Source organism: Astyanax mexicanus, chromosome 16, assembly GCF_023375975.1.
Source record: "Astyanax mexicanus isolate ESR-SI-001 chromosome 16, AstMex3_surface, whole genome shotgun sequence".
Lineage (NCBI taxonomy): Eukaryota > Metazoa > Chordata > Actinopteri > Characiformes > Acestrorhamphidae > Astyanax > Astyanax mexicanus.
In genome coordinates, this window is record NC_064423.1 from 38,964,257 (window position 1) to 38,990,407 (window position 26,151).

Below are 26,151 nucleotides of genomic sequence, written 5' to 3' on the forward strand. Positions count from 1 at the left end.
TATCAGTTGTTTTGTCTAGCCTCAAATATGTTAATAGTGTTGGTACCTTAAGGAGCATCTTTCTCTCAGATAAAGTTAATAATATATCTTTATTAAAGAAAAAAACTTCTCATTCTCAGGGAGTCTTATTTTTCATGTTTAACTGTTATAGTAGGATAGAGTTCAGTTTGTTAAGGCTCTAATTGTTCTATTATTTTGTACATGACTGTTCCTGTATTGTTTTATTATTTATTTTGTTATGTTGCACATTGCTGTTTTAATAGTACACACTGCTGCTACCAAAAAAAGCCACTAGATGGCATTACATATATATCTTAATTCAATTATTTAAATTTGAGCATTAGTGCCTAATGTGGTGTATTACACATCACTTGTATCACTTTGCATCACTTATATCAAGCCCACCTTTTGAAATAAGATATTGTAAATTTGATTAATCAAACCAATGACTGACCATAGACTAATCTAAAACTGCCATAGGCCACTCTGCTGTAAAAAAAAAAAAGAAAAAAGAAAATCGAGAATCGAATCGAATTGTGACCCTAAAATCAGAAATAAAATCGAATCGAGGATTTAGAAAATCATGACACCCCTAGTGTATATATATATATATATATATATATATATATATATATATATATATATATATATATATATATATATATATAAGCAAATATTCCGTTTTTAAATGGAACTAGTTTAGTTTTATTTCCAAAGCTAATCCTAAAACACTTTTGCATTCTGTATAAATAAGGCCAGATGAAGGTACACAGATTCACGCACTGTCCTGTAGTGATGTTCTCAGGATGTTCAGTATGTGTCATTTATGAACTTCATGAAAAAAAGAAATGAGAAATTGCTTTAAGGAAATTTCTGTTGAATGTTTTTTAAAAGGCAGACTCTATACATAGTAAATGGTCTTGTACACCGAAAAAAAAGATCAGTCAATATTAGGCTTATTTTTTTATTGATCTAGAGGGAAAAACACACACGCAAATCTCAAATAAAACATTTATATGAACAGAACTGCCTTCCCACCAAAAACAGCCAGATTTAAAAGCTCTATTCTTTTCCCATTGCTGGAAGACAAGAGTCCAAACCGCACTGTCCGTCTCTCGTCTCTGCTGGAAGACCATCACTCCGGTTCTGAGAGGAACTGAGGAGAATAGAAACCAAAATCTTAAAATAGTAAAATGAGTTCTGTAGAGTGGAAAACAGCCCCGAGACAAAATGACCGACTCAAACCCAGCGGGAGCCTTACAGGCTTTCAGAAACCTGCTGATTTTTAATGATTTGTAGCCGTTTGAGTCGTGAAGAGCCATTGAGTTTGTTAAATTTTCAGTGAGAAAAGATATCGTACTCAGAACAATGGGAAAAGATCATTAGAACTATTTTTTAAATCAATTTAAAGTTCTTAATTGATTGATTTTGAGCTGCAAAATAGTCAACTAGGACCCTATGATTTCCGCAATGCAGAAAATATGGATGGAATTGCAGAATTTTTATATGATTTTAGGTAAAAAAAGAAAAAAACTGAATGGAAACAAAATTAAACAGATTTTAGATTCAAACACAAAATTTAAACCCTAAAAAAAAGGAAAAAATCCAGGAGACAGAAATAAAGAAAAAAGTGAATTTGGGGAATAATAAAGTGGATTTCAGATAAATTCTGAAATGAAAAAAAAAATACACTGAAAAAAAAAACAGAATTTGGGACTAATAAAATGGATTTCAGATTTATTCTGAAATGGAAAACAAAACAAAAAAAAAACAGAAAAAAAAATAATTAGGAAAAATAAAATAGATTTCAGATAAATTCTAAAAAAGAAAGAGAGAAAAAATAGAATTTGGGAAAAATAAAGCAGATTTCAGATAAATTCTGAAAAAGAAAAAGAAAAAACTGAGATAAAACAGAATTAAGGAAAAAATAAAGCAGATTTTAGATCAATTCTGAAATAGATGAAGACAAAACAGAAAAAAAACATAATATAGGAAAAAATAAAGCAGATTTTAAATAAATTCTAAAATGGGAAAATAAAAAAAAAAAATAGAAATTTGGAAAATTAAGGCAGATTTCAGATCAATTCTGAAATGGAAAACGAAAAAACAGAAAAAAACAGAATTAAGGAAAAAATAAAGCAGATTTTAGATCAATTCTAAAATGGGAAAATAAAAAAAAATAGAAATTTGGAAAAAAAAGGAAGATTTCAGATCAATTCTGAATTTGGGATTTCATAGGGTCCTAGTGATTCAGTACCAGATCAGTAATAACAAAAAACTATTTTTTTTTTTGCTCGGCTGGCAAATCATAATGTAAAAAACGTAAGTGCAATAACTTACTGCTGTAAATCACACAATATATATAGAACATGAACAAGCTCTTATTATTTAAAATGCCGTACATTTAGCTTGAAGCTTTGAAAAAAAACAGAAAACAACACAAAAACAAACAAAACAAAAAAAATCTGTAATGTTCATTTACATACCAAAAAAACTCACATTTAACCCCAAATCCCACCACAGAACTAACAACTAACAAAAACGTTCAGTCTGATCACACACACAATAATATTAAATTCCTCACAAGGAAACTTTACAACAAATTAGTTACAATTTCAAGGGTGTTTCTAAAAACAGCAAAAATTAATTAACGCACAAATAAGATTGTACATGCGCACACACACACACACACACACACACACAAAAAGCATTATATTATTCTAGTATTGGATATGCCTGCTTCAGTAGTATTAGAAGTGACGGGACGACACAGAGATGGACTTCAAATATGGCACCACTCTTTATTTCTTCATTATTATTTTTTTTTTTGGGGCGTCTGCAGGCTTTTCTCTGACAATCAACCTGTCCACATATGTTTCATCTGTACCCATTCAGTCTCTGTTACTTTATATTTCTGATTAACTAAAGATTAGAGCCCGTTGACACCTGGTCACTGCATTAGAAAAGTATCTGGATTGTGTCCTGATTAGAATTTAGCCACATTCCATTTACACTTCGTAGATGAATGTGTGTGAAATCTGGATTATGTGTGGGACAGAAAATGTGAATTTCTGGTGTTAGAATGTGTCCTGGAGAGACGGATGCATTTACACTGCGTTTGAGTGATTTGGATTCGTATCCGTTTTAAATGCATCTCAGACCACCTCCTGAATGTGTTTGTATAATCAGATTTGTATCTGTTTTAAATGCGCCTCAGACCACTTTCTGAAGTGATTTGAGTTATCTGGATTAGTATCTGTTTTAAGTGTGTCTCAGACCAACTCCTGAAGTGGTTTAAGTGATTGTTTCAAGTGCATCTCAGACCATCTCCTAAAGTGGTCGAAGTGATTTGGATTATTATCAGTTTCAAACGCGTCTTAGACCACCTCCTGAAGTGATTTGAGTGATTTAGATTAGTACCTCATTTAAGTGTGCCTCCGACCAACTCCTTAAGTGGTTTGAGTGATTTGGATTACTATCTGTGTCTCAGACCACCTTCTAAAGGGGTTTTAATAAAGATCAGATTTGTTTCTGTTTTGAGTTTGTCTCAGACCAACTCCTAAAGTGGTTTGAGTAATCAGGTTCGTATCAGTTTTAAATGCGTCTCAGACCAACTCCTAAAGTGATTTTAGTGTTTTTGATTAGTATCTGTTTAAAAAGTGTCTCAGAACATCTCCTAAATTTGTTTAAACGATCAGATTAGTATCCGTTTTAAATGCGTCTCATACCACCTCCTGAAGTGATTTGAGTCATTTGGATTATTACCTGTTTTAAGTGTGTCTCAGACCAACTCCTGAAGTGATTTGAGTGATTTGGATTAGTATCTGGTTTAAAAGTGTCTCAGACCAACTCCTGAAGTGGTTTGAGTGATTTGGATTATTATCTGTTTTAAAAGTGTTTTAGACCACCTCCTGAATTTGTTTAAATAATCAGATTTATATGTGTTTTAAGTGTGTCTTAAACCACCTCCTGAATGTGACTTAAGTGATTTGGATTAGTATCTGTTTTAAATGTGTCTCAGCCCACATCCTAAAGTGATTTCAGTGATTTGGATTAGTATTTGTTTTAAATGCGTCTCAGACCGCCTCCTGAAGTGGTTTCAGTGATTGTATTTGTAACTTTTTTTAAATGATCTCAATTTTTTTTATCAATATTTGATAAAACAGGTTTGAAATGGTTTGAATAATCAGATTTGTAATAGTTTTAAAAGTGTCTCAGACCACATCCTGAAATGGTTTGAATAATCAGATTTGTATCTGTTTTAAATGCATCTAACACCACCTCCTGAACGTGTTTAAATAATCAGATTTGTATCTGTTTTAAATGCACCTCAGACCACCTCCTCAATTAGTTTGAGTGATTTGGATTGATTGGTACCTCTTTTTAAATCTTGGCTCTCTTTAGTGCGTTTACACAGTTTCGTTTGTGTTCATTTCATGTGGTTTGGCCTTAACCAGAAATAATCCTGATACTCGATACGCATTAAGTGACCAGGTGTGAACGGGACCTCGGTTTCCGGAACTGTACCGTCGTCTTGTCTTTACAGACAGAACTTGCAGCATCCTGCGTCCTAGTAAACTGGTTGGTATATATTTCAACAAAATTGAGAACACAGCAATATTAAGGTTGACCTGAGCTTCTGTGGCTGAGCTCTGATACCACATAAACCCCTTCACCCACCCCTACCCCTAATCCTAACCCTAACCCTTCTCCAGTCAAAGATAGTCTGAGGATAACACCGAGCGCAGACAGCTCTATCAGTTCTGTCACAGAATCCGTGTCCGCAGATGTCCCGGCATTAATTAAAAAGCCTGGCCGACAGCAAGGCCGTGCTCGGACTCACCGCGGCCGGGAGGGGAGTATTTAGCCTCGGGGGCGAGCCAAGCCCCGGTGCATTGTGGGACTTTGAAAGAGGAGCCATGACAGCTGAGGGGAAGCATGTGCGAGGCATGTTTGTTTTGCATTTACTCCGCACACAGCTGTGTGGACTGTCCTTTCTCAGAACGCCGGAACGTTATAGTTGCTTTGCCCTCTAAGTGACCCCCCGGCGGCAGGGGCAGGGCGGTGAAACCTGTGTTTCCACATCGCCGAGGAACACTTCTGGGATCTCTGAGACGACTGCTAGTTGTCAGCACGTCTATAAGCTTGTAGCTCTAATATAAACATGAATTGGATCCAGCGTGGAGCTGGACTGATTTAGTGCTGGATAGAGTTACTGACGGTGAAATGAAATAGTGAAATCATCAGTGCACTTGCTGCTAATACCGCTTTTCCCTCAATGGATTTCCCTTGAGTCGAGGCTTGTCACAATCTCGCAATATCAACTTATCGTACACTAAGTGGTGGACAGTTTATACGAATGGGGAATTTGAGATTGTACATATACGTCGAAGCTGCCAGAGGGAATCTCAGTAGATAGGATATAGGCTTGTGATTATGTCAGAAACCTGTGAAGAACTTTTAGCAAACTTCTTGCGGAGACAACATTGGGTTGAGTTGGCTTGGCTTGTGTTGGCTTTGGAGAACAATAAGGCACAATGTGGCACAATGTCGCACATGAAAGTGGGGCAAACTTTGTTGGGCTGAAGGCAATACGCAAAGACACCTGTTTGGTTAAGAGTGAAGGCGACAGACAAATGAAACCACTGAAAGATTGCCAGCTTGTAAATTTGTAAAGGCATGGTTGGGTTGGTTTGGTTTGTCTTTGGTAACACTATGTTCGAAACAAGGTCTTCGTTCACTGTCTCGCACATGGGATTTGGGTGAACTCCGTGTCCAAATGCACTATTTGACAACACCTGTGATTGGTCAAGAGCTTAAGCAACAGGCAAACGAAACCTCTGAAAAGTTGCCAGCTTGTAAATTCTCAAAGCCAAGTTCGTATTTGGATTTTTTTTAGCATACTTCTTATGTAGACAACTTTGGTTTGGTTTTGGCAGAAAAAAACACAGACACCTGTGATTGAGTCTTGGCCTGTCACAATCTTCGCAGTATCAACTTATCGTACACTAAGTGGTGGACAGTTTATTCGAATGAGGAAATTGAGATTGTACATAGACGTAGAAGCTGCTAGAGGGAATCTCAGTAGATAGGATTTAAGCTTGTGTCGGAAACCTGTGAAGAACTTTTAGCAAACGTCTTGCAGAGATAACGTTGGGTTGGGTTGGCTTGGCTTTAGAGAACAATAAGGCACATTGTGGCACAGTGACTTTGTTCACCATGTCTTGAAGGCTATACACAAAAAAAAACAGGTTTGGTTAAGAGCATAGGCAACAGGCAAATTAAACCGCAGAACGATTGCCAGCTTGCAAATTCGCGAAGGCACAGTTGGGTTTGTGCAACGCTAGACAATGTTGGGTTGGCGGAGAAAAGTTGAACAGCTGCTGACACAGTCGCACAGGGTCTTCATTGCTGTGAAATTTGCACTATTTGACAACACCTGTGATTGGTCAACAGCTTAAGCAAGAGGCAATCGAAACCTTAGAAAGATTGGCAGCTTGTAAATTTGCGAAAGGCGCATTCGGCTTTGTGCAACGCTTGCAAAAGTCGTTTTGCCAGAAGTATTTTTTAAGCTTACTTCTTACGCAGATAACTTTGGTTCCACAACAATGTGGCGTAGTTGTGGAGAAAAAAACAAACCATTGCACAGAAACTTTGGCGAACTCTGTGGCCGAAGGCACTTTGCGACAAACCCTGTGATTTGTTATGTGCATAGGCGAAATAAAATGACAGAAAGTATGCCAGCTTTCATGCAACGTTCGGGTTTTGTGCAACGCTAGACAACATTAGCTTGGCTTGGCTTTGGTAAAACGCAGTCACACAGGGATTTTGTTTGCCGTGTCATTTACGTGAAAGTTGGGTGAACATTGTGACCAAAGGCACTTTGCAACCATTCCTGTGATTGGTCAGGAGTGTTGGCGACAGGCAAGTGAACAGCAGAAAGTATGACAGCACGCAAATTTGTGAAGGCACAGTTGGGTTTCTGCAACATTAGACAACGTTGCATTGGCTTGGTTTGGCTTTGGAGAAACAATTTGGCATAGTTGCCGAGAAAACACAAACATCTGCTGACACAGTTGCATAAGGTCTTCGTTCACTGTGTCACGCACATGATAGTTGGGTGAACTTCGTGGCCAAAGGCAAAACGCCAAAACACCTATGTTTGGTTAAGAGCATAGGCGACAGGCAAATGAAACCTTAGAAAGATTGCCAGCTTGTAAATTCTCAAAGGCACGTTCGGCTTTGTGCAATGCTTGCAAATTACATTTTGCTGGAAATGTAAAAAGGCTTTTTTTTAAACATATGTGGCGTAATTGCGGAGAAAAAACAAAAAGCTGGTGACACACAGTTGTATGGGGTCTTCGTTCGCTGTGTCATGCACATGAAAGTTGGGCGCACTTTGTGGCCAAAGATACTTTGCGACAATTCCTGTGATTGGTCAGGAGCGTAGGCGACAAGCAAATGAAACCGCAAAAAAAATGCCAGCATGGAAATTTGCGAAGGCACCGTTGGGTATGTGCAATACTAGACAGCATTAGGTTAGGTTGGGTTGGTTTGGCTTTTGCAAAACGATGTGGTGTAATGGTTGTGGAAAAAAGCAAACAGCCTGTGACACAGTCACACAGGGTCTTTGTTTGAATTTGGGCGAAATCCGTGGCCAAATTCACTATGCGACAACACCTGTGATTGGTCAAGAGAATAAGGCGACAGGAAAATGAACCAGAAGAAAGTATGCTAACTCGTAAATTTGCTTTTGATCAAGGCTCTTGAATTCTGCTTTGCAGGATGTATGCAGAGGGCATCATGCTTTCTACCGTTTTTCTACCAACTTCTGAGGCACCAATTCTTACTAGAGGTTCACATTGGTTGAACATGGGCTTCAGGTTGGGCTCTGAGTGGGTTTCTGCATTTTTTTGTTACTGGGATTTGTTGTAAATGGGCTTTACAATTAGGCCCTATCGTTGGAGCAAACCTCAATTTTAAACAGGTCCTCTCTAGTCCCCAAACTTTTTGATTTGCAGCTGGGCTACCCATATAGAGTATGCTATCTAACTATTTAGATAGCATACTCTATATGGGTAGCCAGTTCTGGACGCAGCATCAAACTGAGGAAGCATTTTTAGCATGTTAAGCTAAATAAACTATATTTCTTACAATGTCTTAGAGAATAAATAGAGAAAAAACAACTAATTTAATCAAAATTCCTTTAAACTCTCATAATACAGAATTCTCCCCACTTCAACTAATAACACAAAACGTTCTGTTCTCTCTCTTCATGAAGAGAAAGTCACTGAAACCTTTTAAAAAGGCAACAGAGGAAACGTGGTTCTTATTTAGGAATTAGAAATGGCCTGTCTGAAGGTGTAGGCGTATCGAATGCGTCTCCGAATTCCCAATTTAAAACAGCTTTGTTTTTCCTTACTTTTCCGTATCAGATTCCGGAAAAAAAGAACATTTTAGGAAAGCATTTCAGGCAAATCTTGATGGAGCAAACTTATTTCTGTAACTCTGTGGAGCAAAGCACTAATGTATTTATTTATCTATCTAATTTTTTATTGATTTATTTATTGCCTGAACTGATTTATTGTTCTGTGCTGTTGTAAGTCACGTGGGGGGGGGGGGGGGGGGGAGTACAGTATACTACCCCCGGTGTGGCATGCTGGACATTTCTCCCGCAGGGTGGCTGCTGCCAAAAAATTAATGAAGCCGGGCTCAAGCTTCAGCCTCCTCCAGCACCACAGATATCATATTCATACTGCAGCTAGATCATATATTCAGATTGTGCAGGCCTCTTAGCTAAGTTGGCAAAATTCCTCATTTAGAGGTGCAGTCATTTAGCAAAAATTTGCCACGGCAAGCAGATACATATCGCATGGATTTGTGTGGTTTTTTTTGTAATTTGCATTCATTTTTTTAAAGGAAACCCTAAAGAAATGCCATTTATGGTTTGTTTTCACCTTTTGCACATTTTGATTGGGCAGATTTGAAAACTGTTATCAGTTTCCGATGCAAAACAAAACCTTTGCATTATGTTTGTTAAATTAATAATCAAGAATACCGAACCTTTTTCCTGTATAAGCATACATTTAGACAACATTTCCTTATGTTATAACTAAATTTGATGCATTTGGATTTTTCAACTTTACAAACTTGCTTTACTAACTGATTCAGAACTGAACAAATTAGTCCTTTCAACAAATAACCATATATCATAATTAAAAAAAAAAATGTGTTTTTTCTTAATTTTCTCCCAATTTATCTGGCCAATTATCAGCTGTATATCGCCCATTACTAGTGATCCAACAACACAAGAACGGTGATGACTAGCACATGCCTCCTCTGACACGTGTGAAGTCAGACTCCGCCTCTTTTCAAACTGCCGCTGATTCAGCATCACAACGCTAAAGGACTCGGTTCTGATACATCAGCTCACAGACGCAGCCTTCTGCTGATCCACATCGCCCTAGGAGTGATGAAGGGAAAGAGCACCATCTATTGGCACCATCTACTGTACCCACCCAGAAAGAGTAAGGCCAGTTTTGCTCTCTTAGGGCTCTGGCAGCTGATGGCAAGCTGCATGACTGGGATTCGAACCAGCAATCTCCCGATCCCGATGGCAGCGCATTAGTCCGCTCTGTGCTTATAAGAAATATAAGTCTAAGTAAGGCACAGCGTAGTTTTTTAATGTAAAGTAAGTGTCCATATTTAAAGAAAAAGGAAAAGAAAGAAATGGTAGATGATATATGGTTATTCATTCATAGTAAGAGCTCGAATTGATCGAATTTTAGATGGTTTTGGCCACATTTATGAGCTATCTTCCCATCTGAGCTATTTATCAGAGGGATATTTATCAAAAAGCTTCACTTAAAGCCAAAGATCTTGAGCTGGTCTCCAGGAGAGAAATGAAACAAATCCATCACTGTATGAATGTATGGCTTCAAGTATGGATTATGGATATTAGTAGTGCATAGTGCTTTTGTTCCAGTTTTTCAAGGAGAGACTATACACCCAAGAAAAGCACTGAGAGCCAGGCTTTTAGCTGAGCACTGGTCGTCTCCAGTAGGAGAAATGATTGTTTTCTGCGTCTCCGTGTCTCAGTAGAAACGCTGTTCTGTCTTGTGGTTGGTGCTTGTGTTATTCCTGGCTGAGTGTTTGTAATCTAATGCTAATAAAGGGCTTCCTTTAAGACCACACTGCACCAGACTGGAGAGTTACCTGTGGAAATGCCAATGGCATAACCGTTTAAGTACAACACCTGATACACCCCAAAATGCTGCCTAACCCAGACTGTGCCACTGTGCTACTTATTCACTGCTAGTTTTCAGTTAACTTGCTGTTTCTTTTAGCCTATGGTTAAAAAAATAGCTATTGGTGTAAAAAGTATTTTGACACATGCTCATTCGTTTTGTTTCTTATGATGTTAAAGGTATTAAAAAAGAGTTTACTCTGCCTTTTTTGGAGTAACTATGTTTTTGTTCAGTAGAGAATGTTTTTTTTTTACTATATTTTAAGTATAAGTATACAGCTCTGGAAAAAAAATAAGAATAAGTTTCTCTAATTTTTCTATTTATAGGTTTATGTTTGATTTCAGTGGACAGAGCTGCAACATGCCGTGGTGCATGCTGGGTTGCGTTGTGTTGAACGCAGCCCCACCTTCCAAAGCAGGCGCCTTTCAACAATGGACGCGAAGCTGAAAATGGCTGAATATGGATTTATAGAAGTATAGACTACAATAAGGTTGATTTAAAGTATAAAAATCTTAAACTTATGATTGCCTACTTATTTAGCCTTATTTTAATTCAAAAACGCCACGGACACGCCCTCACAGCGATCCAAGAGACCCGGCACTGCAGCATGCATTAAAGAAAAGTGCTAGAGGATGTGTACCATAAGTTGAGATTGAGAACACTGGCCAGCATGCTCATAGTATTATTCAATCATAGAAATTTGGCTAATATTACCACCCACAATGGAGATAACTCAACACAGTTGGGTGGTAATGATGGTGACCGGCAGTGTTTGGCCAGAAATCCAGATTTCCCATCCATATTCAATACAGAAGACCCCCCACACACACATCTAAGGGACATAGGAATGGGAATAGTCTTGAAAGAGTGTTGAGGGGTTGAGATTTGGGTACATTTGCTAAACGATTCTGTGACAGAACTGGATTCAGGTGTAAACGGGGCCTGACCTTTAAAATATATACGTTTAAATGCATAATAATCTCTCGGTTGTCTCCTTCTCTACTATTGCTGTCTCTAGTTTAAAAACCCACATCCTTCAAATTCGAACCACGTCTTTGATTAGTGCTCGTTTCTGAGGGCAATGATCTCAGATTTCCCGTCTCGCTGCTTTTCCGTAAGAGGAGAAGTTCGCAGGGTTTGTGTGTCGGCTTTGGTTCCTCCAGTCAGTCCTCTCTCTCTCTCTCTCTCGCTCTCTCTCTCTCGTACGCCTGGTTTCTGTTTCTGTTGCCGGGTTGTTAAGGTGGAAGCTCAGAGATAATATGCTGTGGCTGCTGATGGCCGGGGGGAATCATGTAGCCCAGGAAATGGCCGCACTGTGTTCTTTGGCTTTCATTCTCAGAGTGGCGATGCTGGACGACTTCCGGTCAGGGTCCATGTTAAGGTCGTATCCATTAATGCCGGTGCTCATGCCTGGACTCCCGAACAGACTGCCCATGTGGCTCTGTCCCATGTGACTTCCAGGACTGGGCACCCCCAGGAAGTCGGACACTCCACTTGCGGCATGTGGGTGGGGGGTCATGCAGGAAGTGACCGAGTCGCAGGGCACGACGCAGCCCGGCACGGGCGACGCTGCACTGCTGCCGCCTATCCATGAGGGATTCTGGATCTGCAACACAATGAAGAAATGAAGAAAGAGTTAGTTTGTGTGCATTTCACGAATTAGGTGTCATTCACGTATAAAATATAGCACAAAAAATAAGGAAATTTCTGTTTTGTAGATTATTTATTTGTTGTAATAAACAGACGCAGCCTTGTGCTGATCCACATCACCCTAGGAGTGGTGAGGGGAAAGAGCACCATCTGCTGTACTGTATCCACCCAGAGAGAGCAAGGCCAATTGTGCTCTCTCAGGTCTCCGGTAGCTGATGGCAAGCTACATAAACAGGATTCGAACTGGCGATCTCCTGACTATAGTGGCAGCACTTAGCACGCTGGACCACTCGAAGCCCTTGACATTATAGACATTTTAATGGGGGAAGTTTTTGTCTGTGTTCTGGCCTGGGACATTGGGAAATTGGGATTTTTTCAATAAGTACCTACTAACTGCTTATATACATATCCTATATAATGAACTACATAAGGCATATTCAGTAACTACCGCGTCTAGTAGTCCTAGTAGACATAGCATTAGATTTTTGGAATGAATCTTGGTAGGTAGTCAGGACAGACTATCCAATGTGCTATTTTAACTTAACAATGCTTGTGCTCATGCTGCTTCAAGTCTCAAGACTAATTTGCCAAATTTGAAGACACTACAGATGCTATGCCATGACCAGTTGTATCACCAGAACCGTCACTGATTAAAAATATGTTAATGATGCTATCCTAAGGATCACTACCTCAAAAATCCATAATGGAGGATATTGGAGCTGCATGGTTTGGAGTATCACAGGACTCCATTAGGAACCTCTACAACTCTTCTGCTAAGATGCCTGGCAAAATTCTGTTGGTTTAGGTCAATGACTATGATAAAAATTTACTATTGCACTTTTCCTTTTGGATGCAACTATTTTTCCAATTATTACAGTCTGTAGATCAAGAACTGCATTAGGAACCTCTACAACTCTTATCTTGAGATACCTGGCATAATTCTGTTTGTGTAGCTCAATGAATATGACCAAAAGTTGCAATTCCTTTTTTTGTGCAACTATTCTTGCAGTCATTGTTTTTAATAATGACTTCCATAGTACACTACTACTTTAGGGAATATTGTGTAGTTTGGTCATTTTAGAATCGCCAGAAAAATCCAGATAAATGCGGACAGGATCTTAAACAGCTCTGCAGAGCATTAAGTCATGAAGGATTGAACACTGAAATGAAACATGGCTGAGCGTGAGTTATTTTCTTTTGTTTCTAAATGGAAAACAGCCACAGTAAGGTCATGCTGTTTGTATGTATTCTGTGTTTTTGTCCTGACGTATTGAATCAGCTACAGTATGTTGCAGAGTCCCAGGTGGTATTAAACTGGATTTATCTGACGCTTTGAGACGCTCTTCTGGAGGAATGTGCCTCCTCACATCAGTGCTCTTCCTTCAGAGAAGGGGGCGGGGCGGTGAATTGAGAGGGCAGTGGGATCTGAGGGGGGGGGTAGCAGTGGTGTGTACTGGGGCAGGGGGATCTGAGGGGGGGTAGCAGAGGGAGATGAAAGCCCTCTCGGGGGGGAGATGCCCCAGATGTGCGAGGGTCTGCATTCCACAGCTGCAGGCCTGCTCCCCAAAGAGCCGCCTCTGCCCTCCCACCCTCCTGCAGATTCATAATAAATCTGGGGGATTCTCTCGGTCTCCGGCGAGGGCGTGTCCCGCCCGGCCTCGGCCCTGAATCTGACCCGAATCCATGGTTGGGGGGAACCACCAGCAGAGTATGAGGTGGAGAAGGGCGTGAAGGTGGCTTCCTCGAAAGTCCAAGTCTTTTAATTCTGCATTAACTTTGGTTTAATGATTTATCGTACTTTTTGCACTGTAAGGCGTATTAATCTGCATTTTATCACCTCGAGAACATAAACCAGATCAGAGATTTTCTGTTTAAATCAGACCTAGAGAAACTCATCCACGTCTTTATTTCTAGTAGGATTAATTACTGTAATGGACTCTTAACTGGACTAACCGGACTAACTTCTCTTTGTTTTAATCATGTTTGAATCATTCATGCTTTATTCCTATGTTACTTTTTATTTCCATTTTTGACTGTTATTCTTTTACATGTTTTTTTTTTACTTGACTTATCTTTGTATTTTCTAATTTGTAACTTTGATCTACCGTTGTTTATGAAAGGAACCTTAAAATCCTTAGATTTTCCCCAAAATCGATGCCTTACCCTGCGTTCACACTGGAAAGCGACAGGCGACCATTCATTTCCTATGGCAGGGCCGCGACACGCGAGAGGCGACAGAGCGACAAGCAACACGGAGATGAATTTTTCTCAACTCTATGCAAATGAGTTATGACGCGGTGAAGCGACATTCTAACCCGATTGGCTCCTAGCTTTTCTTTGGACCAATCACAAACAAGGCGGTTCGACGTCCTCTGAATTTCTAGTTTCTTTCCCGGTTCTTTCTGTTGAACGGGGTGGACCCACATCAGTCTGTGGGAACGGCTGCGTTTCCAGCGCAGTTAAATCACAGAAACGCACAAGTGTCCAGCAAGTTTGGGAGTTATAGCTGGAGAATAAAGTGTCAGAGTGATTCCTTTTTTGTGCCTTTTTTCTTGTCGGAGGCTGGACCATGATAAACGCGGGCGTTGAGCTTGACACGCCCACAAGCGACAAACGCTGGGCAACACAAGCGACTCGTCGCGTTCCAGTGTGAACGCAGGGTTAGTGCACCTTAGTTATAATCCGGTGCTCCTTATGTTTGAATTGTACCAGTCGGGTATTAAGGAGCAAAAAAAAATCCGCTCCACTGAAGTACAGAGTTATAAGGGTGAGTTTTCAGTGAAGTTTCTCCAGCACTAAGGCTGGGATGCAGCAGCATTAGCATTACTAGAACACTCAGGGCTCCTCAGTCTAGCGCTGTGGATAGCAGCTAATGCTACTGCTGCTGCACCCAGCCTTAGTGCTGGAGAAACTTTACTGAAAACTCACCCCTAGACAAAATATTAGTAATCTAAGCTTACTGTAAATAAACGGAAGCACTTTACTCACCCAAATAAACATTTTTTTCTTCTTTTTAAGAATTGTGAAGTTGTGAAGAGGTAGATTTAAAGGAATACAGCGAATAGCTCTATTTATAGAGTAATGTTCTTATTCATATTATGAGAAGCAAGAAATACTCAACTAACTATAAAAAAAATTCTCAGGAAATGAGGCTGTGTCAATCCAAAATATGCAAAAAAAAACAAAAAAAAAACTAAACCATTATGATGATGAAACTGGCACTCATCCGAGGAAAGTTCCCTCTGTTGCACAGGATATGTTCATCAGAGTTACCAGCCTCAGAAACCTACCAGCAAGTTAACAGCTCCTTAGATAAGAACACTTCAATGCTTTTTCACAGAGTATTTTGGTTTTGTCTTTTAAGTTACTACATGATTCATTATGTGTTCCTCCATAGTCTAAATCACTTCACTATTCATTTACAATGTAGGGAAAATATACTTTAATTTCATTTCTTTTATTTATAGTACTGTTATAAAGCATCACTGATTTTGGACTTGATAATAAAACACAGTGGATCAACACCAGCAGATGACATGTCTCTCCAAACCATCACTGATTGGTGGAAACTTCACACTAGACCTCGAGCAGTTTAGACTGTGTGTCTCTCCACTCTTCCTCCAGACTCTGCTCCGTTGATTTACTTTAAATGAAATGTAAAATTTACTGATGATCAGTGATGGTTTGGAGAGACATGTCTGTCATCTGCTGGTGTTGATCCACTGTGTTTTATTATCAAGTCTAAAGTCAGTGCAGTTTTGTTTTTCCGCAAAATCTTACAGCACTTCAAGCTGAACCTCTGCTGCTGACAACTTTTATGGAGATGCAGATTTCATTTTCCAGCAGGACTTGGCACACTGCCCACACTGCCAAAAGTACCAACTGCTCTTATATTAAATAAAAATTTTCTGAGACGCTGATTTTTTTGGGTTTTTGGGTTTTCATTGGCTGTAAGCCATAATCATCAACAATAAGAGAATTTTTGCTTTCGCTTATTGCATCATTGTTTTGTGAATGTGTGCTTTTCCTTTAGACGATGTGATGAGTGATGACACTAAGTGAGCAGTACCTGAGCGTAGTTCTCAGGTCGGGTGAGAAGTGGAAGCTCATAGGCTGTAGAGAAGTGCGTTCGGACCTGCTGCATCTGCCCAAAACGTTCCCGCTTCCTCCATTTGGCTCTGCGGTTCTGGAACCATACCTGCAGGTAGAAGTTACAGCACGTTTAACAGACATGAGAGAACTTAGTATTGTCTAAAAATGGGTGGGCATCATTATTTTATGTTATTATTATTATTATAGACAAGTGCTCCCCAAGCTGCCCTATAAAAAGGCTCTCAAATGCTGCATTTAGGTAGTGTACCTCTTGGTGAGAGACTCTTAACTGCTAGACATGTCTCAATAATGTCTTAAAATGTGTGGACAGCATTGTGTTATCTTGTATTATCATAGTCCTAGATTAGAAAATGTTTTCTTAATAAAAATAAAAATACATCCAATATCTTGGGTATGTAATATCGCTAATAACGGATCTTAAAATCATAAAACATTTTGGTCTCATAGCCTAGTGGCGAAATGCTGGTGTCTAGGGGCATGATTTGTATTAAAAGGCTTTCAGAGGCTGCTTTAGGGTAGTGTACCTTTTGGTGAGAGACAGTTAACTACAATACATGCCTCAATAATGTCTTAAAATGTGGGAACAGGATCATATTATCATACAAGTCATAGATTGTGAAATATTTTCTTAATAAGTAGTATGTTTTAGACCCATTATCTCAGGTAAGTAATTTCAGCAAAAATGGACCTTACAATCTCCATGCTTATCAAAATGATTTAGACACTTAATGACCACTTAATGATTTACAATATTTTTTGCACTATAAGTAGCAATGGACTATGAAGCACATTAAGCGACACTACTTAGGATGCCTACATTGAAGTGAGCAATGGTGTCGCCATGTTTCCCTTCTAATGGGGAAGCGCCTAAATAAACAAAACTCTAATTCTTAAAAAAAGGGTTTCTCTCCTGAAAAACATTTATTTGGTTGAATAAAGTGTTTCTGTTTATTTACAGTAAGCTTAGAGTTCCAGTATTTTGTCTAAGGGTAGGTTTTTTTTGTGAAGTTTCTCCAGCACTAAGGCTGGGTGCAGCAGCATTAGCATTAGCCGCTAACATTAGCGGCTAACCTGAGGCTCTCATTAGCCGCGCTTGTTTAACAAAGCGAACACACACAGTGCATCTACAGTCCAATATACTCACCTCTAAATGGCCAAAGAGCTAGCGCTGCGGTTAGTGGCTAATGCTAATGCTGCTGCACCTAGCCTTAGTGCTGGAGAAACTTCACTGAAAGAAAACTCACCCCTATAACTTTGTACTTCAGCAGAGTGGCTTTACTGCTCTTTAATACCTGACTGGTAGAATTCATAGACAAAGCGCACTGACGCTTTTTGGGAAAATTAAAGGATTTTAAGTACACCTTATAGTCTGAAAAATAGGGTATGTTGAAATCTGTTGTTCAGGTAGAGATATTCTGTGCTAATTATGGGTAGTGTACCCCTTGGTGAGAGACTGCTAGACATGTCTCAATAGTGTTTAAAACATGTGGACAGCATTGTTTTATCTTGTATTGTCATTAAAGTCATAGATTAGTAAATGTGTTCTTAATGATGACTGATGACTGATTTCTGATTTCGACACTGTATAAATAATAATATCCATCCTATCTAGGGAAAGTAAGTTCAGCACTAATTGACCTTAAAATCTCCATGACCATCAGAATCATTTAGACACCGCTCATTTAATGATTAACTGTATTTTTCGGACTATAAGACGCACCGGATTTTAAGGTGCACTCTTGGTGAACGTCTTTTTTCTGGACACGTCAATTTTCACAAATTTCTCTCCTGAAAACTGTTTATTTGGGTGAGTAAGGCGCTTCTGTTTATTTTTACGGTAAGCTTAGATTACCTATATTTTATCTAAGGTTCAGTTTCCAGCACTAAGGCTGGGTGCATCAGCATTATCTGCTAGCCGCAGCGCTAACGAGATAATGGCTAGACTGAGGAACCCTGAGTTTTCCAATAACACAGTGTGCTATAAGTTAGCGGTTCGTCCCACGTAGCTTACTTTAACACAGTAAACATGCAGACTACAGCCTATAATACTCACCTCTGAGTATTAGCGGCTAATGCTAATGCTGCTGCACCCAGCCTTAGTGCTGGAGAAACTTCACTGAAAGAAAACTCACCCCTATAACTATAAAGTACTTCAGCGGGGAGTGGATTTACTGCTCCTTAATACCTGACTGGTAGAATTCATACATACATGTTGAAATCTTTTCTTCAGGTGTTAATTATGGGTAGTGTACCTCCTGGTGAGAGACTGTTGACTGCTAGACTTGTCTCTGTAGTGTCTAAAAACGTGTGGACAGCATTTTTTTATTTAGTTTTGTTATAAAAGTCATAGATTAGGAAATGTTTTCCTAATGATGACTGATTTCAACACTGAAATGAAGATAAAAACATCCATTATCTAGAGTAAGTCAACACTAATGGAGCTTATAATCACCGTGACCATCAGAATGACTTGGACACTGATCACTGAATGATTCATTTTGGACTCTGATGGCCTGGTGGAGAAACTCTGGTGTCTAGAGGCAGGGTCCAGCCGCTCTGGACCTGAAGCTCGTGGAGAAAGGCCGCTGATATTATTATTATTTTTCGGCGTCTCTTCCTGGAAAAGGTTCTGTGAGACCTGGCCGGTGTTTGATGTTGTGCGGGCTGACAGACTGTGATGGCCTCCTCTGAGGTTCTTTCCTATCGGAGCCATCAGCAGCAGCAGCAGGAGGTAGGGAGGGGAGTGCAGGAACCCGCCGGGGCCAGGGGCCTCTGAGAACTGTGTCACTCCTCCATCGGTCTGCCTTGATGGATTAGAAGAATGCTGTTGACTTTTTGCATGGGGAAGAAGAGGAGAAGGTGGTGGGGGGTGATTTTTCAAGTGATTTCAACCTACAGACGTTTGTAACAAATGCTGTATGAAGTAGTGGATTTAGTCTGACACGTCTATGGCATTCTCTACTTTGGATTTTCTCAGTTTTCTTTGATATAAGTGCATTTTTATCAGTATATGTGGAATTGCAGGACATTTTGAAGAGCAATTGCTGTCTCGTGCCAAACCTCGCGCTCGTTTGTCTCATCCGGAATGTGGTTCTGTTTTTTGATTACTATTTCTATTTATTTATTGACATCCCCAAACCATGAAAGTATGGAAAATGCTTATACAATGAAAAACACACTGTTTCATCCATTTCCTTTGACTATTTCCAAATCATTCATGTTTTACAGTACCAGTCAAGTCTCATACATTGTAAATGAATAATGAAGGAACTCATAAGGAATCAAACTAATAGTAGTAAATTAAAAGTGTTAAACAAACCAAAAAGCTGTTAACTTGTGATTTCTGAGGCTTGTATCTCTCTCTCTTTTTTTTTGGGCGGTCCTGATGAGTGCCAGTTTCATCATAACATTTTTTATGGTCTTTGCGACTCGGATTGACTGACCTCATTTCTTCTTAAAGTCATTTTTAGTAGTCATTTTAGTAGTTCTTGCCATAATATCACTTGTGAGCTCCCTCTAGAGTTTATGAGTCATTTACTGATATAACAGGGGGACAGGAAGTGGTCAGACTCTTTGTAAACAGCTCTGGTAATGCAGGGGGTGTGTTTTGGACCCGTGGTTCTCTCTCTTTCTCCGACAGATCTGCAAATGTCTTTCAGTAGTTCACACCCCGATTTGCCCCGATTTGCCTCTGAGCAGGTTGGTGACTAGAAAACTGGGCCAAAATTGTGTAGCGTAAACCAGGCATTACACTTTCTATAAATGCATAATAAACACAGTTAAAGAGTGTTATACAAATTGATAAATATTCATAGAGTCGTTTATAACACTTCTATTGTCCATTGTTGTGTTAAGGAAGAAGTTGACTACTCAATGCGAGATATTGCCAAGAAACTGAAAATATCTTATCACGCTGTTAACTACTCCCTTCAAAGAGTGAGTGGGAGGCCCCGGTGCACAACTGTGCAAGAAGATAAATCTCTTAGAGTGTGCAGTTTGAGAGAAAGATGCCTTACAGGCTGTCAACTGACATCTGCACTAAATGGAACCCGTCAAACACCAGTGTCAGCATTAACGGTCAAGAGGCGACTTCAGGATGCTGGACTCCATGGCAGTATTGCCAAGAAAAAGCCAAACCTCACACTGGCCAGTAAAAAATAGAAAAGACTGTGAGGGGCCAAAGAGAAAAGACATTGGACACTGAAAGATTGGAAGATGGTGTTGTGTTTCCATTAAAAACAAGAAAATCTGTGATCACTGTGATCCCAAATTTTTGAGTGGTAGTGGCATATGCGTTTTCTTTATTTTCATGACTGATATTTACATTGTAGATTTTCACTGAAGCATCAAAACTATGAATGAACACATGTGGAGTTTTATATACTTAACAAAAAATGAGCTGAACCTCCACAGTCACCGGACCTGAACCCAATCCAGATGGTTTGGGGTGAGCTGGAGCACAGAGTGAAGAAGGCAAAGGGGCAACAAGTGCTAATAAACACCTCTGGGAACTCCTTCCTTCCTTCAAGACTGTTGGAAAACCTTTCATTTCAGGTGGCCACCTCTTGAAGCTCATTGAGAGAATGATGCCAAGAGTGTGCAAAGCAGTAATCAGAGCAAAGGGGGGCCATGTGTTCATTCATAGTTTTGATGCCTTCAATGAGAATCTACAATGTAAATAGTCATAAAAATAAAGAAAACGCATTGAAAAAGAGAAGGTGTGCCCAAACTTTATATATATATATATATATAGCTCCGTCTCTAATAAAGACAATGTGGGAGAAGGTCTCCATATAGTCTCTTAAAACAAAATGTTAGCAGACTCTGTAAGTCACATCCCCCCGGATTTGTCCTCTAGTGCTTCAGAGCAGGACAGGCAATTTTCTCCAGACTAAAGCGCGCTGTAATCACCTCCGACAACCGATCCTGAAAGCGTTGTTTATGAGAGCGTTATTATGTTTAAACTTCCATCAAAGGCTGTGAAAGCGATCTAAATACAGGCGAGTCGGTGGGTTTAGGTCTGGCAGCCGAGGGGCGAGCGAGACGTCACCCCGCTATCTCCCCCTGCGTAACCTGAGAGTCCTGCGCTCTGATTACCCCTCACATCAGAGTCCTGCTCCTCACATCATCTGTTTATAGAGCTTAAAGTTCTGCAGAGCAAAAAACACCACTCTCTCTTCCCCCCGAAGACATACAGTACCGGTCTGAAGTCTGCACACCACTTCTCTTCTTATTCAGTGACTTTTCTTTTCTTTTTTAATGTATATTATTTTCTATACTGTAGATTAATATTGAAAATATTATTATTATAATACTCTGTGAAGAAGTATTAAGATGCTCTTATCTGGGGAGCTGCTGTTAACTTGCTGGTTGGTCTCTGAGGCTAGAAACTAGTTAACTTATCCTGTATCCTTATCCTGATGAGTGCCAGTTTCATCATTATAATGTTTTTGATCTTCTTTGCCACTACAACTGCGAATGCTTTCAAATAGCAAATTAACCCACATGATTAAGCTGCTTGTTTTTATAACACAAAAATATATTTGTTATTCCATTAATCATTAAACTCCTTACACAGAGTACATGATCATTATTGGGACATGCAGGAATATTCTAATATAAAAAAATAACAGGTTTCTTTGATCGTACCAAATTAAAAACCTCTGGAATATAATGAAGAAGAAGATGGATGATCTCAAGCCATCAAACCACCAAACTGAACTGCTTGAATTTTTGCACCAGGAGTAAAGCAGCATAAAGTTATCCAAAAGCAGTGTGTAAGACTGGTGGAGGAGAACATGATGCCAAGATGCATGAAAAAAACTGTGATTAAAAACCAGGTTTATTCCACCAAATATTGATTTCTGAACTCTTAAAACTTGATTATTAATATGAATTTGTTTTCTTTGCATTATTTGAAGTCTGAAAGCTCTGCATCTTTTTTTTTTTTGTTATTTCAGCCATTTCTCATTTTCTGTAAATAAATGCTCTAAATGAGAATATTTTTATTTGGGAGAAATGTTGTCTGTAGTTTATAGAATAAAACAACAATGTTCATTTTACTCAAACATAAACCTATAAATAGCAAAATCAGAAAAAAACTTATATAACTTTTAACTCAAAATTGTGCTGCCCAGCTAAAAAATTACAAAACATATTCTCACTGTCCAATGTAAAAAGTGTTGATTTCATTTAATTTTGGAGAATTTATTTTGGTTCATTAATTAAGAAATTTTGACAGACAGTACAAAAATCAACAAACATGAAGATACTTGTTTTTTATTGGACAGCGACGGTAGTCTGGTTTGTTTATGTATGTGTTGTTTGATAGTTTTGATGTGGTGTGCCCTAAATATTGACTGTTTTTGTTAGCTTTTCATTGGTTCGAATCCCAGTCATGCGGCTAGCCATCAGCAGCCAGAGCCCTGAGAGAGGACAATAGGTCTTGCTCTCTCTCTGGGTGGATACAGTAGATGGCGCTCTTTCCCCTCATCACTCCTAGGGTGATGTGGATCAGCACAAGGCTGCATCTGTGAGCTGATGTATCAGAACCGAGTCACTGCGCTTTCCTCTGTGCGTTAGCACTGTGATGCTACTCGGTAATGCTGCATCGGCAGAAGTTTAAAAAGAGGCGGAGTCTGACTTCACATGTATCGGGGGAGGCATGTGCTAGTTGCATGGCTCCTCCTAGCATGCTGCCCTAAATTTTCTACATTAATTCTGCATCACAGAACTGTACTGATACAAACCCTAAAATCTGATATTTGCTAAACAAAAAAGTGTATATAACGCATTTTTCTTCTGTACAAAAATGCAAAAAATAGTATAAAATGTCCCTCTTCTCTTCCTGTCCTCCGCTCTCGCTTTATCTCTTCACTTTGACGCTCTTCCCCTCCGTAAGTCTGAGCAGGGACGTTGGGAAATTGAAAAGCGAGATGGGAGAGGGTTCAAACTGGAGCTTGTTTTCATTTTATGTTTAATTTCCTGACGCCTAAGCCCCCGGCTTTCTGCTCGTCCAGCCCCGGAGAGGCGTGCAGACGAGAGGACTGGACGGATTCCCTCGCTCCTCTCCTCTTTCCTCCCCCTCTCTCTCTCTGTAAAACAGCGCGCGAGAGCAGAGGCGTGTAGAGTTCCTGCTCTCACAAAAACCCGGCTTTGTACCTGGAGAGCAGAACAAGAACACTCTGAGGGAGGAGGAGTGATCAGGAGCATAAAGTTCACCCAAACATGTCCTCCATCCATCCGTCTGTCTGTCTGTTCGTCTTCCCTCTCTCTCTTTCTTTTTCTCTCTCTCACTTTCTTTTTCTCTGTTTCTCTTTTTCCTCTCACTTTGTATTTTTTCTCACTTCCCCTTCTCTCTCTCTCTTTCTCTCTTTTTTGCTCTTCTTTCTTTCTTTTTTTTTTCTCTCTCCCTGTCTCAACCTCTCTCTTTTCTTTCCTTTTTTCTCTCTCACTCCCTTTCTTTCTCATGTCTTTTTTCTGTCTCTCTCTCTCTTTGTTTTTCTTTCTCTCACTCTTTCTCTCTCTTTTTTCTTTCTCTTTCTCTCCCACTTTCTGTCTTTTTTTTCTTTCTTTCTTCCTCTCTCCCTCTCTCAACCGCTCTCTCTTTTTCTCTCGCTCTTTTTTCCCATTCTTTCTTTCTTTCTTTCTTTCTCTTTTTCTTTCTCTCTTACTTTCTGTCTCTATTCTTTCTTACCTTTTTTCTCCCTCTCTCAACCTCTCTCTTTTTATTTTTTTAGTTCTCTCTCACTTTTTCTCTCTTTTTTCCCTTCTTTCTTTTTTCCTCTTTCTTTCTCTCTCTTTTTTCTTTCTTTCTCTCAATCTCTCTTTTCTCTGTCTTTTTCTTTCTCTTACACACACACACTCTCCCTTTCTCTCTCTTTTTGTCTCTCTCACTCTCTTTTTTTTCATCTCTTGACCTTTCTTTCTTTCTCTCTCTCCTTTTTCTTTCTTTCTTTCTTTCTTTCTTTCTTTCTTTCTTTCTTTCTGTCTTGACGGCCATCCTTGCAGCGCCTTCAGGCACTCACAGTACCACGGTTTGAACATACCTTACATTTAGGATTTTTTAGTTATTTTAAATGTATTTTAGATTAATATTAAACTCATCAAAACTATGAAGAAAAACATAGAAAAACTATTTACTAAACAAAAAATTAAAGATTCTTCAGAGTAGTACCTCTTGGTTATGTGACAGCTTTGCACATATTGGCTGGACAGGACAATCAGAAACATTATGATGGAACTGGCACTCATCAGGACCACCGCACCAATGAACCGTACGCTGTTCTCTGATTGGTGTTCCTACTTTGTGCTTCTTTTGTTTTGATATGCTATTATACTTTTTTAGGCGCAGAGAATGTAAAAGTAACAACTTTTTACTCTTTTACGAGTTTGAAATGTAGCAAAGATAATGTAAAAATTTACATTTTAATACAGTTACTTTAACTTTTACTTTTACTTTAATTTTATAACCTCAGACGGTAAGAGAGTGGTGTGTTTTTAGGGAAGCTGAAGCGGCGAGTGTGTGTATGCAGAGCAGGCGTGGTAGTGACACAGTAATTGGTAAAGACGTTGACAGCTAGAGCAGCTTACAGGCTTATTATGGAGCTTTATTTATGTTCAGCTCTGGAGGAGCTGGGTTCAGTGAGGAGGGGAGAGAGCAGCTTTGAAGTCCGGCAGCTTTGAGGATTGATAGTCTGACTCTGCTGTCACTCAAACTCACCTTTTTCCTTTTTTTGTACTAAAAATATTTTTTGTACTACAAAAACTAGAAGCTTTTTTTGTACTTTTTAAGTTTTGTACTACAATAACCAGCAACACACAGTGTAACATGATGTTACTTTCTGTTTAATTTTGGGATTTTTAGGATTTTTTTTGGTAAGTTTTGCACTACATAAACTAGAACAACAAACAAAAGTAGTTTATTAGACAGTCAGTGCCTGTGGTATGGCTGAGTGTTCTATAGGTTTTTGTGTAGTTTTATTTTTGGTAGTTTGTATTTTTTTTAATCCAAAAACTAGAAGCAAAATTAAACCTGATTAAAGAATAATTTGTTTGTGGATTTATTTGATAGTTTGGTTATTTTGTTCTACAGAAACTAGAAGCATAATTAGACTACCTACCTACCTACCTACCTTCTGTCTGTCTGTCTGTCTGTCTGTCTGTCTGTCTGTCTATCTATCTATATGTCTGTCTCTCTGTCTGTCTTTCTATCTGTCTGTCTGTCTAAATGTCTGTCTGTCTGCATTTCTATCTATCTATATGTCTGTCTGTTTATCTATCTATCTGTCTATCTATATGTCTGTGTGTCTGTCTGTCCATCTATCTGTCTATATGTCTGTCTGCCTATCTATCTGTCTGTCTGTCTGTCTGTCTCTCCATCTATCTGTATCTGTATGTCTGTCTATGTGTCTGTCTGTTTGTATGTCTGTCTGTGTTTCTGTCTATCTAAATATCTGTCTGATTTTCTGTCTGTTTATTTGTCTATTTATATGTTTATCTGTCTGTCTGTCGTTCTATGTTTGTCTGTCTCTCCGTCTATCTGTATCTATATGTCTGTCTATGTGTCTGTATGTTTGCCTGTTCGTTTGTCTGTCTGTCTATCTATATGTTTGCCTGCCTATGTGTCTATCTGTCTGTCTATCTATATGTTTGTCTGTCAATCTGTCTATCTATATGTTTGTCTTTTGGGCTAACTGTATATCTATATCCATATGGATCTATCTTTCTATATAAATTTAAATATAAAGGGTTTTCAGAAAGGTAATAATTTTACTGTAAAGTTTTTGATAATTGAGTAAAAATGTAAAGAGTAGAATCTGTAAAATAATTACTGCAGTATATTATAGATAACCAATATTTCTAACATGAAGTATTGTCCACTTTCTCCTGATGTTTAGGGGGATGTGAGAGTGAGAGTTTGTGTGTGTTTTATTTATATCAGATATTTAAGGATGAGTATCAGTGTGAGTAACCCCAGAGTCTGGATCCCGGTTCTCTCACCTACACCAGAACCCAGAACACAGAGAGGGACACATTCCAGCCTGAGCAGAACATTAATGAAAAACAAACAGCGTAAATCCCGGCCTTCTTACTGCAGCGTGTGTGTGGGGTCGGCCGAGGGGTCTCCCGCTCTGTCAGT

The 26,151-nt window shown here is 39.2% G+C and overlaps 1 protein-coding gene across 2 annotated transcripts in view; it reads right to left on the bottom strand.

Annotated features, from left to right (window-relative positions):
* Positions 1-950: 950 nt before the first annotated feature.
* The window catches only part of alx4a (ALX homeobox 4a), a 64,090-nt gene continuing 38,889 nt past the window's right edge, over positions 951-26,151 (bottom strand). The window contains exons 3-5 of one of the 2 annotated variants that reach the window (XR_007424780.1): positions 15,967-16,095; positions 3,909-11,853; positions 951-3,386 (exon numbers count right to left, since the gene is read on the bottom strand). Coding sequence is in view for 1 of the 2 variants with exons in the window: in XM_007232898.3 (XP_007232960.1) it covers positions 11,536-11,853; positions 15,967-16,095 (447 nt within the window). In the remaining variant the exon portion in view is untranslated. Of the gene's footprint in view, positions 11,854-15,966; positions 16,096-26,151 lie in introns of both variants that reach the window. The other variant, XM_007232898.3, reaches the window with a different exon arrangement.